Source organism: Chenopodium quinoa, unplaced genomic scaffold (genome assembly GCF_001683475.1).
Source record: "Chenopodium quinoa cultivar QQ74 unplaced genomic scaffold, ASM168347v1, whole genome shotgun sequence".
In the NCBI taxonomy this organism is placed as follows: domain Eukaryota; kingdom Viridiplantae; phylum Streptophyta; class Magnoliopsida; order Caryophyllales; family Amaranthaceae; genus Chenopodium; species Chenopodium quinoa.
In genome coordinates, this window is record NW_018744124.1 from 24,605 (window position 1) to 37,241 (window position 12,637).

The window sequence follows — 12,637 nt, forward strand, 5'->3', positions numbered from 1 at the left end:
GGGAAGCTAGCTAGGTTTTTCTGATTTTTTTTTTATATATATTTTTGGACCAATCGAAACTTGACATGTGTCCAGTGTCAAGTGACCTGATATAATAGGTCTTAACTTTTGTTGACCGGTTATGGATTGAAGAATAATAACAGTCCCCAAAGTTCAAATTATTCTGGAATAATCCAAAGTTGAGATTATTGAAACAAATCTGTGAAAGTTGGGATTATTATTTCTAATTTTTCCAACAATTTAAATATCATTAATACTCTATCCTTTTTGCAATAATCGCAATACTTTCCTTTATAATTCCTTCATCTCTTCAAAGGAGCATGATTATTCTCATCCTTCCTTCTAAATTTTCTCACATCAAATGGATCCTTAGGGTTGTATTACATGCTTAATTACAGCCCCATGGGAATTAAAATGCTGAAACAATATATTTGAAATTGCTAAATCAAAACTGGGCAAGAACAAAATTGGGGTCCAATTTACGACGTATGATGAACACATGGGCGCATGAAGAACCCTAGGATATTACAGATTTTTAAGTCCCAAAATAGAAGAGGGGGTCGAAGGGGAAGATGTGAAGTTTAACCCATCCTGCTGAAGAAGAGCATACAGGAGCTCTTCAAGCAAACAGTGCAGACAACAGTTGAAACATCCCTAATTCCCCAAATAAATTGGAAGAAAAGAACAAAAAAATTCTATATAGAGACATGATGCAGTGACATTTAAAAGGACCAAAAAAGAAGATAACAAAAAACACCAACCACCTAGCTATAAGTTTACAAATTAGATGAATCAAACTGCCAGAAACTCAGACTGTCAATGTAGGGTGGTATTAATACCTTACACAGCAAATCATTATTGTTCATCATTAGGCATCTCCTCTAGGCTACCTTGAGCGAGTCTGTAATAGAGGATACCCATTGTTGCCAAGCATGCCCTGCAACCACCGAGAAAGCTTAAAAATAATAATAATAATAAAGTAAAAAAAAAAAAAAAAAAACGAAAAAAAAAGAAGAAAAAAAAAAAAAAAAAAAAAAAAAAAAAAAAAAAAGAGGAGAACATAGAAATGCAGATAAGAGGATGAGAAGGCCCACAACAGATATCTGTAAACATTACATTATGGCTATGAAAAGGAGAATTTTTCTTGGGTCCATTCTTGATGATTTCTGGTGCCGCACACGCCCTTCTTTACCATCGTCAGCATTTAATGAGTCCCTACGAGATGGGGCAGTTACTGGCAAAGTGGGCAAAGCACTGGACCAAAAGGGCAGCAGTGCTCTCAGGAACTTGTGACGGAAAGGACCTGTTGAAGTCAATGTCAAATCAGTTGATAAACACAAACCCAGTGCTTAACGAATACCACTTTTTCACAAACAGAAGTTGCATGGCTTGCATGATAGAAGATCTGCTCGTCTCATGAAAATCATCGTACTGAGTTGATTTACTACTGTTCAATAAAATTGTATATTTATGACGATAATACTCCCTCCATTCTATGATCATCACACTTTCTAGTTTCATCAATTCATTTTTGTAGGCTACACAAGTTACTTCAGATTTTTTTTTTCTCGAAATACTTATTAAACATCGCTATTGGAAATAGCAATCTTGTTAAATTTAACAAAGATTGATAGCCTTAAAAACACAAAATCTTCGAGTAGCACTGCCTTTTTACCATTAATGGACTCCATTTCTTCACTTCCCCCAGCTAACCTTTTGTTCTTTTAGGACTTCTCTTTATCTTTAGGACTTTAAGGGGGGAAGAAGAGGGGGGGGGGGGGGGTGGTGTAAAGGGAAAGAGAATGAGTAGGGCTAGCTCCCTTTGTGACGTCATTTTAATCACTATCTTTACCCTCTCTTTACCCCTAAACTCCTCTCATTCCCCACAACCCATGATATTTCTATTCCCTTTCTTCAAGATCACCCATACACCACCACACCCATCACAAATGTACAACCACCACCACCCACTACAACTGCAACCACCACGGCTACCTTGATTCACTACCCCAACACCGCCACCTTGCCAGCATAACCATCGCCACATCACTACCCATTACAAACCCAAACCTCATTTAACTTTACCCCACCCACCAAAATCAGCCTTCCCAGTTCCCACCCACCTAAAACCAGCCCCACCCTCCTGAAACTAGCCCACCAAACTGAAGAAATAACCCACCACCTTGAAAACCCACCCAACCCACTTATAAACCACCACCACCCACCTAAAAACCCACAACCCTAAAATACGAAAATAAAAATCAAGATTAAAAACGGAAAAATAACTTTACATATCATTGATATGGTCAAATTCGACCATATGAAACCTCTAGATCTGAAGTTTTCAAATTCAATTTGACCTTTGAACCTCAAATTCAGCCATGGTGTTGGTAAACAATGAAAGGAGAGAAAATGGGAGGCGGTGGAGGCAATGAGGAAGAATTTAGCGGCAGCAACTTGTGGTGGTGATAATGGAAATGGGAAGGGGTTGACAACAACATTATCAGAATGGAGGAGAGTGGTGGGGCATAGGTGAAGAAAGAAGGTAGGTTGAATAATCCACACAACACCTTATGTCAAAGGGAATTGCTTTCCATTCCCTCTCAAATCTCAATCCCTTCCTTGATTCCATTCCCTTCCCCGAATCAACCAAACACCTCCTAAGTCTTCTTACCCTATTAATTTGAATTCAAATATCAATATCACTGAAAATTTTGCCTTATTGAAGACTAAGTTACGAGGTGTACTTGAAAAGTTGAAATTGAGTAGGTTAGCATGTTTTTTCTGAAATTCCGGAGAAATCGATGTTCATTTGCAATACTACGATTTATATATAACTTGGGTTTATATCCAATCCTCAGACTTTGGGTATTTAATTGGTGGTTAAGGTTCTCAACTCATGTTAAGGGCCATTCAGTTTGCAAAATGGGTTAATAAATCAAACTTAAGGCCAAGCATGACATTTCAAGTTGAAAAAAAATGATGAAAACAAAGAAGTGGGCCCCGTTGACAGTAAACAGAGTCTATTAAAAATAAGTGTTTTTATTTTTATGGTAGATTTTTGAACTTAAATTTTAAAAGGTGCAGATTTCAAATGTGGAACAATAAACTGATAATTTCTATAGTTCTAATTTGCAAATGCTTATTTCCACCTAATCTCACATGCCCCACATGCAACACACTCCTCACGCCTTTTTCTTACACAAACACTACATACAACACTCATTCCAGCCTTTTCCTACACAAACCCGCATTCAATACTATCTCTCCAACATTTTCTTACACATTCCTTACTTCCTACCCTCTTTCCTATCCTCCTAAAATGTGTATCTTCATTAACCATCATTTAGGAATAGAGAGAGTAATTAACAATAACAATAAAAGAATTAGATATCAACAAATATGCAACAAAAAATTCAGGTTCTTTTTTTAAACTGTGATTATCACAATGAAGCTGAGGGAACAAGTGAATTATAACCCTAGTAAGCAAATTAAGTAGTCTTGAAGTCAGATTAATTCTTTCAGAAGGCATGTTCTATGGTAGCTTGGAATTTCCTTAACCTTTTGCAATCCAAATTGTCATAGCAGAAATCACTCTTAATCCAGTTTCATTATGCCCCCCATATTTTAGAAAAAGAAAATATATATACAAGCAGGTGCAAGGTGCACCCTAGGGTTTTTTCTGCTCAATTAACATTCTTTGCTCATTTTAAAATCTAAAATGAGCAAAAGAATATCAAATGAGCAAAAAAACTACCCTTGGGTGCACCTACCTCTATGTGCACCCGGGTTTATACAAAAGGTGTTGCCATAATTTTCTAAAGTCACCTTAAATATTACTTTCACTTTAAATTTTTAAATTTTTAAATTTTTATACATATTTTATAAGAAGTAATACTCCCCCTCCTTCGATGACTGGATTAAATGTCAATTTTGCACTTTAAAATTGCCCAAGTTTGTAATGTTATCATATTATGCACTAAATTTTCCCACACGTAATTGATTAGAGAATGGAGTTAAAAGAAATAAATAAATAAGAGGTAGTGGAAAATATTAAATTATACAGGTTTTTTATTTCTTTTCCCTATACATGAAAATCACTCCATAATAAAGAGAGTAGGTGTTATGAAAGTCATTTTAACATTGAGTTACCTAGAAATTTACTTATTTGTTTGATCAACAAGTGAATTTGGAATTCCCATGAATTTGAAAAAGGGGTGCTTAGTAATATATTTTCCATGTTTTATGGGAAGTGTAAATTCCTATGAATTTTACTTCCTCAATTTTACTTTTTTGTGTCAACCAAACAACTATATAATCTATTAATTCCCATGAACCCCCCCCCCCTCTTCCCCATTTGTTGTTTTCAACCAAACAAGCACTAATTTTGACCTAGAAATACATTGGTTGCAAAGCTTTCTCACCTCTTCGAGAGTATTTCTTCTTGTTTCCATCCTCATCATCAGCAAAATATGAAATTTCAGAGTTTTGCCTTTCAACATGGATTGCACCTTTCCTTGTACTAGCCCCAGCCTGCATAAACATAAAGTTTAGACACTAAAGTATCTAAAAGAATATTATGAAAAGCAAAGAGATCATATATTGAATGAACACGAGGATCAAATCAAGTTGGTTTCAAGGCCAATACAACATATAAACAGTAAAACCTTTGTATAGAAATCTTACACTTGCAGGACTTCCAGCTTTTACATAATTAGGCTCATGACTAGAACCATCTATCTCTACTATGTCTTGTGTAGTAGCATTAGATGAGCCTATTCCGACCCCAATTGTTGCTTCATTTTTTATTCCTTCGATGCCTCCAGCACCTGATACACGTTTCAGGGGATCTGAAGAGAAGGCAGGGGGAGGGCCACGGTCTGGCGTTGTCATCGAGACAGGATGGCTTCCAAAAACATTTTTCTCAAGACCAGTCTGCAATGTGACAATCAGCTTAGAATAAAGAATCCCAGAAGATCACGAGACTTCAGCATTAAAGTGTTCTTAGGTTAAACAATCAAAACATTCCAAGGATTTCATTGAAAAAGATACATTAATATTATGATGATAACAATGAAAAGGGATGAAGGTGGAGTACAGAGAAAGTACTTTATTTGATAACTACAAATAGCTCATTCAGCAAATGTCGACTGTTACTCGGAATCTTCATTACACCTCAAGTACCCATGTCGGACGCTCGGACATGGGTAGGACACTTAGACAATTCATTTTAGTTCAAAATCATGGAAATTTTTCACAAAATAGCCGAGTCAAACACTTGGACACAAATCTGTGTCGGACATGGGTACCCAAGTTCGAGTAACATAGGTAGAAACAACCAAATTTATTACATTTTCACATAAATTACAAAAGGGGTGAAGGTACGGTAGGGAGAAAGCACTTTATTTGTTAACTTTTTATAGATAAGAGGGATAAGGGAGAAAAGTAGTTGACATGCAAACATCAAAAGCCTTACTTGCATAATTGCCTCCTTAAGCTTTGAATGAAGGTGTGATCCTGAATCCTTGAAATTTTTTGGAGGCCATATCTACATCCACAAAATAATGTTAAAAGTTATAAATTAAATCAAGAATGATACTACGATAATAAAGTCAAAATGTTCTATAAAAAAGAAAGAAAAAAACCGCAGCAGTTACCAATTACTAAAAACGGTTAACTGATACCTATGTTACTTTGGACCCACCCACAATAACAATTATAATAAAGATGGCAAAGTCAGAATGTTTTTTAAAAAATAAAAATATAGTAAAACACACAACAGTTCCTTCCTCCCGCCCCCCACCCCCTCTCCCCCTATAGGTTATATGATACCTATGTTACTGTGGAACCACCCATAAATTCACAGCAATACACACATGACAGGAGCGCATTACTTTTTATCAACCATGGTCAAATTCACAAAATTACCATCTGAGGAGGTCTAATAATATTCTAAATTTTGAATTCATATGATTACTTAAATATTAAGTAAAAGCAACTGCTATCAACTCATTTGAAAGTTAGATGGCTATTAAACAGAGTAAATTAGTATTAAACAATCAACAAAACAAGCAATTATAAGGACATATTTATTGAACGTGAACAAAAAGTAACCTCCCAAAGCTATCTAACAAAGAAAAAGCAAGAAACTTTAGGCAACAATAGGTTCCCTACCCACAATCTTAATCTATTATAACTTCAAAACACCTTCACAAGAATCACAACCTTCTATAGTAAAAATGTACTCCCACCTTCTCTAAACTCTCTTCTTGTTTGAATGATGACCATCTCACGAAAAGTCAAAAAAGGATATATATATGGAGTATGGAGGCATATGGAGTATGGGAAACAAAAAAGGATATATATATATATATATATATATATATATATATATATATATATATATATATATATATATATATTAATAAGATAAAATAAATAAAATAAAAAGATCAATAAAATGCAGTAATGAGCATGTGACCTCCATGGGAGAGACCTCATAAGAAAGAAATTGCTCCACATAATCAAAGATGCCAATAAAGACAATTTAAGAGATATACCATTTATCATCATTCTTTGACACCAAGCCCAGCATTTTGGGAAAGTTCTTTGGTTTTAAATGAATCTTACGTGGACTACATTTCAAACAACTATAAGAAAGAGCACCTGAGATGGAGACCACATTATCAACCATGGATACAAAAGAAAATAGTGGAGCCTGAAATTCAAGACTAAATAATGTCCTTTCTCTTTAGGGAACAGTGCTCTTCCTCAAGGGTCAACATTCTTGTATCCATGTTGGATCGTTTCAGATGTGGAAAGTACAAATTCCCATTAGATGAATCAATAAGAGGGGCTTTTTTCTTATATAATCCTCTCTTAGCTCTTTTCAAACTTGCACTTTAAAATATATACTTCCTGTGTTCTTTTTTATTGCATCATAATCCTACTAAGGATACTACAAAATATTCCAACAATACTTTAAATAAATTATGGTTCTTTCTACATCTATAAATAATAATATGGGTCCCTGGTATTATCTCTCTCCTCTCCTCTCCTCATAATTGTGCATCCCCCCATGTTGAAATTAAAAGAGAACGGAGGAATATTTTTATGTTACCACATTTAAGCAATTATTGACACACGTTTAGAGTACATCCACAAATACAACATAACCTTTTATCCAACAAGTTACATATTTGATGAAAATATCACTACCTTACTTGATCATTATCTATCCAGCAATTATAACAAAGAACGTGGTGAATGGAAAATGAAGATATGAGCATTAAAAAATATCTAACAAACAGGACTCACTGAAGTTGAACATGCAGGGCAAACATATCCGGCTGGTGCAGTGTGCGGAGGAAAACTTTTTAAGTGTGAAATCAAGCAATTTGTGTGTATAACATCTGAAAAAAGAACATAAAATCATATTAACACCTAATTTGAATGCATAATCAAATTACAAATGATTATCTCAATAACAACATACGCAAACAGCCAAGGCGAGTAGTTTGAGGATCTGTTCCTTCCTCGAGCACAGCACTGCATTTACAGCAATTAGGAGGCCAATCATACTCTCCATCTATTACCCACTCTGAGTAGGTGCGGACCTACATAAAGAGGAAATGCATAAATAAGTCAACAGTCTCAACACAGTACCTAAGCCTTCAAATTAATTATCTATTAGAAAGCAAGAATGGCTGAATTCAAGTCATAATATATTACGATGTAAATAATACACTTTTAATATTGACCACAAACAGTCTCTACAGCAAGTAAGTTTGCTTAAGAATACAATACAATGATCAGATTTTCTAGCAATTTTAAGATGCATAAAATTCAAATTGTTAATAAAAATATAACCACTTACCACCAGTCCACAATGACTTTCCTTTATTACAACACTGACCAAACACTAAAGTGAGGACACAACAGTTCTGACTCTACATCAAACAACACAAATAATTGGAAAAATTACTGTAGCAATTGCCAAAATAAATATTCATATATTTCCTCCATCTCAATAGCTGCATCATTTTCAAAATAATGATATCTACTGTTACATATTAGTAATCAATAATGGTCAAAGTATGGAAAGTGTAAAAAGTAAATATGATGCACTATCGTGAAATGGAGGAATTATTTGACTCTAGAAGAATAATACTTCCATGGACATCCCAAAAAAAAAAAAGAAAAAAAAAAAAAGAAAAAAAGGACTTTTAATTCTGTAAATATATCATAATTTAATATCTATCACAATAATATATTACATTATAAACAAGATATGAGGGTTTTATTCCTAGTCTAAATCTTCATGAGGATTAGTCACCCCATTCCATTATCTCGTAACATCTGTATTACAATTTGTATACAGATGATATAGTTATGCTAATAGTATCTTGAGGAGGAAGATAGTCAGCTATTACTCTATTAGAGGGGAAATGAGAACTAGAATATATTATAAATATGGGAGAGTAGGGAAAGAGAAAAAAATTCTGGATAGTGCATTGTTGTCTTTAGTTTGGTTTAGCTCTTGGGAGTGAATCAAGGTACTTGAAAACTTGATACTCTATCCTGCTTATTGCTGCAATTCCAGAAGTATCAATCTAAATCTCTCTTTAACCTGTAATTTCTTCTCTAGAAATCTCAGTTCATAGCACACTCCATTTTAGTGGTGTACCATTATCCAGCCTGGATGCTTTTATGTTGAATACATATTTAGTGAGCACAGTGACAGTGATCTAGAACTTTCGAGTATAGTTAGTCACAGGCACTGTACCTCAACACAGTACGTGTTTAACCATAATCATACCAGAGAATTATTGAATTCCATACAAAACAAAATTAGTAACACAATAAATCGATATAATGACATCATAGAGCATAGAAATAAGTCTCCAGAATTTCCTAAGAGTATGCATGTGCGTAAACCGACATTCTTTATACATAATCTGACAGAAAACGGAAATAATATCCGGTGCTGATTAGTGAGTTTTGTCAGTTCAAGCCAAGGTATGTTTACTACTTCCTCCTATTTTTCTCCTATGTTCTTCAGTTTTTCTCCTTAATTCTCACTTTCATCCTTCAACCATCTAACTTCTCCCACTTGCATGGCTGCACATCCCTTTGGATCTTTCGCATGCAATGTTCATTTTTCATTCGAATTAATTGACATTTTAGAGACAATTTATATATATAGAAATGGTTTAATAATTTCTATCATATAGAACTTTGAACCTATTTAGCAATCTCAAAACACATAAGGACTCAATGAAGCATAGAATAACATTTATTCCACGTTTTTTTTTAATCTTCGATGTTTAGTCTTTACTAACATTGAATGGTGTTATGATAATGGCAAAATTGAATAAGATTTATTTAATTCTAGCCAATTACAAGGTAAGGTGTTTCACTTTGACCCCTTTTGTTTAGTTCTAGTGTCGGCATCCTTCAATTGGTTCATTTTACCAACTAATTCGAGAAAGAATAGAACCTTGCTATTTCAGAATAGAATCTTTTAATTAGTTTTCATCAAAATAAAAAAAATAAAGGTAAAATTATTAAGATACAAAGTTATATTACAATGTTAAATTATTATTTGACTATAAAATATAAAAAGAATAGCAGTATAAGTGTATAACATATTGGGATTCAAGATTCTCTCTTGAACTTTAATAGTTAAAATTGATAATATGAAAAAGAATGGTGACCAAAAAGAAATGAAAAAAAAATTGGAGCAAAACATCAAATGATCAAAGTCATCAAACAGGCCTAAATTTCCATTCTTACAATTGTACATATCCAACATGGGAATGACGGATCCACCACAAGGTGCAGAACAAGAACTGGCGAGAAAAAACAAGTTTGTTTTTCTGCACAGAAAAATTAATTTCCAATAGGGTATTTGGTTTGTAGATAATCCTAGATCTGCCACTTGGTGCAATTCGAGTACAGTTTTTATTATGCATGAGAAGCGTAATTTCAAATAAGTTACTTAGTTTACAAGATAAAGACGAACCCAAAGGATTGATTTCCATAAGCTCACATCTCTTTGGATTTAACTTAGCAAGTAGTGGTACTATAGAGGGGAAGAGATGTTTCCTTAGACCATCACATGTATAGGAGGTACTCCCTTTGTTACTTAATAAAAGCATCACTTTAACATTTCCACTATTTTATACGAACTTTTAAGTTGATTTTATTACTAATATTTGCAAAACAAAAGTTATTATGAAACACCTCATGTGCCTCTGAGCCTCGGGTGCGCCTCCTCGGGCGCCTCTGGTGCGCCTTATTGAAAACGCCTCGCCAAGCCAAAAAAAGCGCTTATCCCCTATTGCCTTGCGCCTAAGGCACACTTTTTCAAATACTGTTATGAAATATGTTATTGGAAAATTCTTGTTGTACATTTTAACAAATTCAACCTTTTAAATATTTTATTAAATAGACCTTTAAAGATATTAAAGGTAAAATATGTGCATTGGCAAGTGTGCCAATCAAATTCATGCACTTATTTAGGGAGTCAATGTTTATGAAAAAATCAACTAAATGACTAATAGTTTCCCTGTCGCAATAAGGAATTAATAAAGAGTGCAGATGTAAAAGTGCATTCCCACTCTTATCCATGGTCATATTATAAAACATATATCTCCCCTACCTATAAGTATAACTGCAGCTTTCATGAAGGGATTTCGTCAAGGCCCAAGTCAGGAAAGTGTATTATGACACCAATCAATATTAATAGAGCTAGCTGGAAATATGAATATTCCAAAGGAAGATTTGGAACAGACACAATCTACATATGATTTGAACCCTGTTTGATTTTGGATTAAGAGTTAAAACTGTATCTTACAACAATCACAAGTGAGGCACAATTGACAGAGGCTCAGTGTCTCTGTCTGCATCATACCACACAATGATGAATTGATGATGATCCATGGACTAAAGAGGGCAAGTTTAATTGAGAATTTTCTCAAAGAAAATCATAATTTTGGTAGGCCAACTCCATACATTCTATGTTTACTACTCTAATATGCTGGACAGTCTACAGTGAGAAATCTTTTCAAAGCAATAAGATTCAATGTTATCCTCGGCAATTTAAGACATTACACGACGATGCACAATTTTCATGCATGGTTAGGACAGAACTCATAGAAAAAGATGATATAATATTAGACTATCAGTAAAACAGCATTTAAATAGAAGGGATACATAGGAAATTCAAAACATAACAATGTACATGGCATAAGGCATAAATGTGAAATAATTACCACACAAATTTGGTGTTCAGGGAAGCATATGCATTCTCCGCAAACAGGAACCTTGTGCACGAAACAGTATAATTTAGTTGCCTGAAACCCACAAAAAAACATAAGTAAGCACTACCCATAATTCTGCACATAATAACCATCAATTCAACAAAGCAAATTAAGACTATACGGAACCAACAACAAGCATTCCGTCGCTCCTCGAATCAATTCCTAAGCTATATATCATGCAACCCCGATAAGTAATTAATCATTTCCACAGTAAGGGTCGGGGAAACATATCAAATTCATTGATAAACCACGATATTTCATCCCAACATTCATATACCAACAATTGATCCCAATCAAAGTTAGAATTTGGTCCTAAAACCTCTTAAATTAAGACAAATTGTCAACAAATATATCCCAATTTTGCAAATAAATTCAGAGATCCCTCGATCAGATCTAAAACAGCAAGATCACCCAAAAATACAGCTTAATCCTTTTATAAGAGCTAAAAATTAAGCATGCGATCAAATCAAAAACTACAAAATAACGAAAAATTAACGAATCTAGAACCGAAGAGCAGAAAAGAGGACTCACTTTGCGGCATTTACAGACCACCATTGCATTGACAAACAATGTAAATCCTCAAAATAGCTACGAATTTAGGGACGGATAGCACGAAGATGATGATCAATTGCTTGAGATTAGAAGCAAATCTAGGAAATTTTGGAGGTTAAATTAGGGTTTAAGAAATCTGAGGACAAAAGAGGAGAGAGAAAATTGGGAGGGAGTGAGAATTGTGATGGATGATCTAAGAAGGTGGAGAACAATTGAACATATTACAGTTACAGCTCACTTTGGCTCTCTCACTTGTTTTCTGGTAATGAAAATTATGAAATTTTCTTCATTACTGTTTTTTTTTTCTTGTCTCGTCTATAATTTCTCGAATTTTATTTGTTTTTTTTTTTTTTGACAAAAGATAATATTAACGAAAAACAGAATTACAACCTTATACGAACTAAAACAAGAAAACTTAAAAACCTACACACTCTAAGAATCATTACAAGAAGATCGAAGAGAATCAAACATTGAAATGGTCTTGCAACAAACCAATAGCTGCAAAGCCCAGACCACCATAAGAACCAAACCACATCCAAAAAGTGGACCACGAGAAGCCAAATGAACCGAAGCAGTCGAGATGAACTAAAAGCGCAGATTACTAACATTGATGAGAACCCGAGCTGACACTGAAAGCGAAGGGAACTCTTAGTGGAAAATGTATGGAGACGGACAAACCCAAAGTATGCACCCTTTTGTAATTAAAACTTTGAAGTTTTCTTCAATCGTTATATGGAGTAACTCAGACTTGACAAATGGAT

At 34.2% G+C, this 12,637-nt stretch overlaps 1 protein-coding gene across 1 annotated transcript; it reads right to left on the reverse strand.

Moving 5' to 3' along the window:
- Positions 1-405: 405 nt before the first annotated feature.
- LOC110692639 (zinc finger protein-like 1 homolog) lies at positions 406-12,353 on the reverse strand. Its single transcript, XM_021869670.1, has 9 exons — positions 11,856-12,353; positions 11,277-11,357; positions 7,496-7,616; positions 7,318-7,412; positions 5,477-5,548; positions 4,687-4,935; positions 4,425-4,533; positions 1,117-1,303; positions 406-937 (listed from the first exon to the last, which is right to left on the reverse strand). The coding sequence occupies exons 1-9, from the start codon at positions 11,877-11,879 to the stop codon at positions 856-858; spliced, it is 1,020 nt and encodes a 339-aa protein (XP_021725362.1). The 5' UTR covers positions 11,880-12,353; the 3' UTR covers positions 406-855.
- Positions 12,354-12,637: the final 284 nt, after the last annotated feature.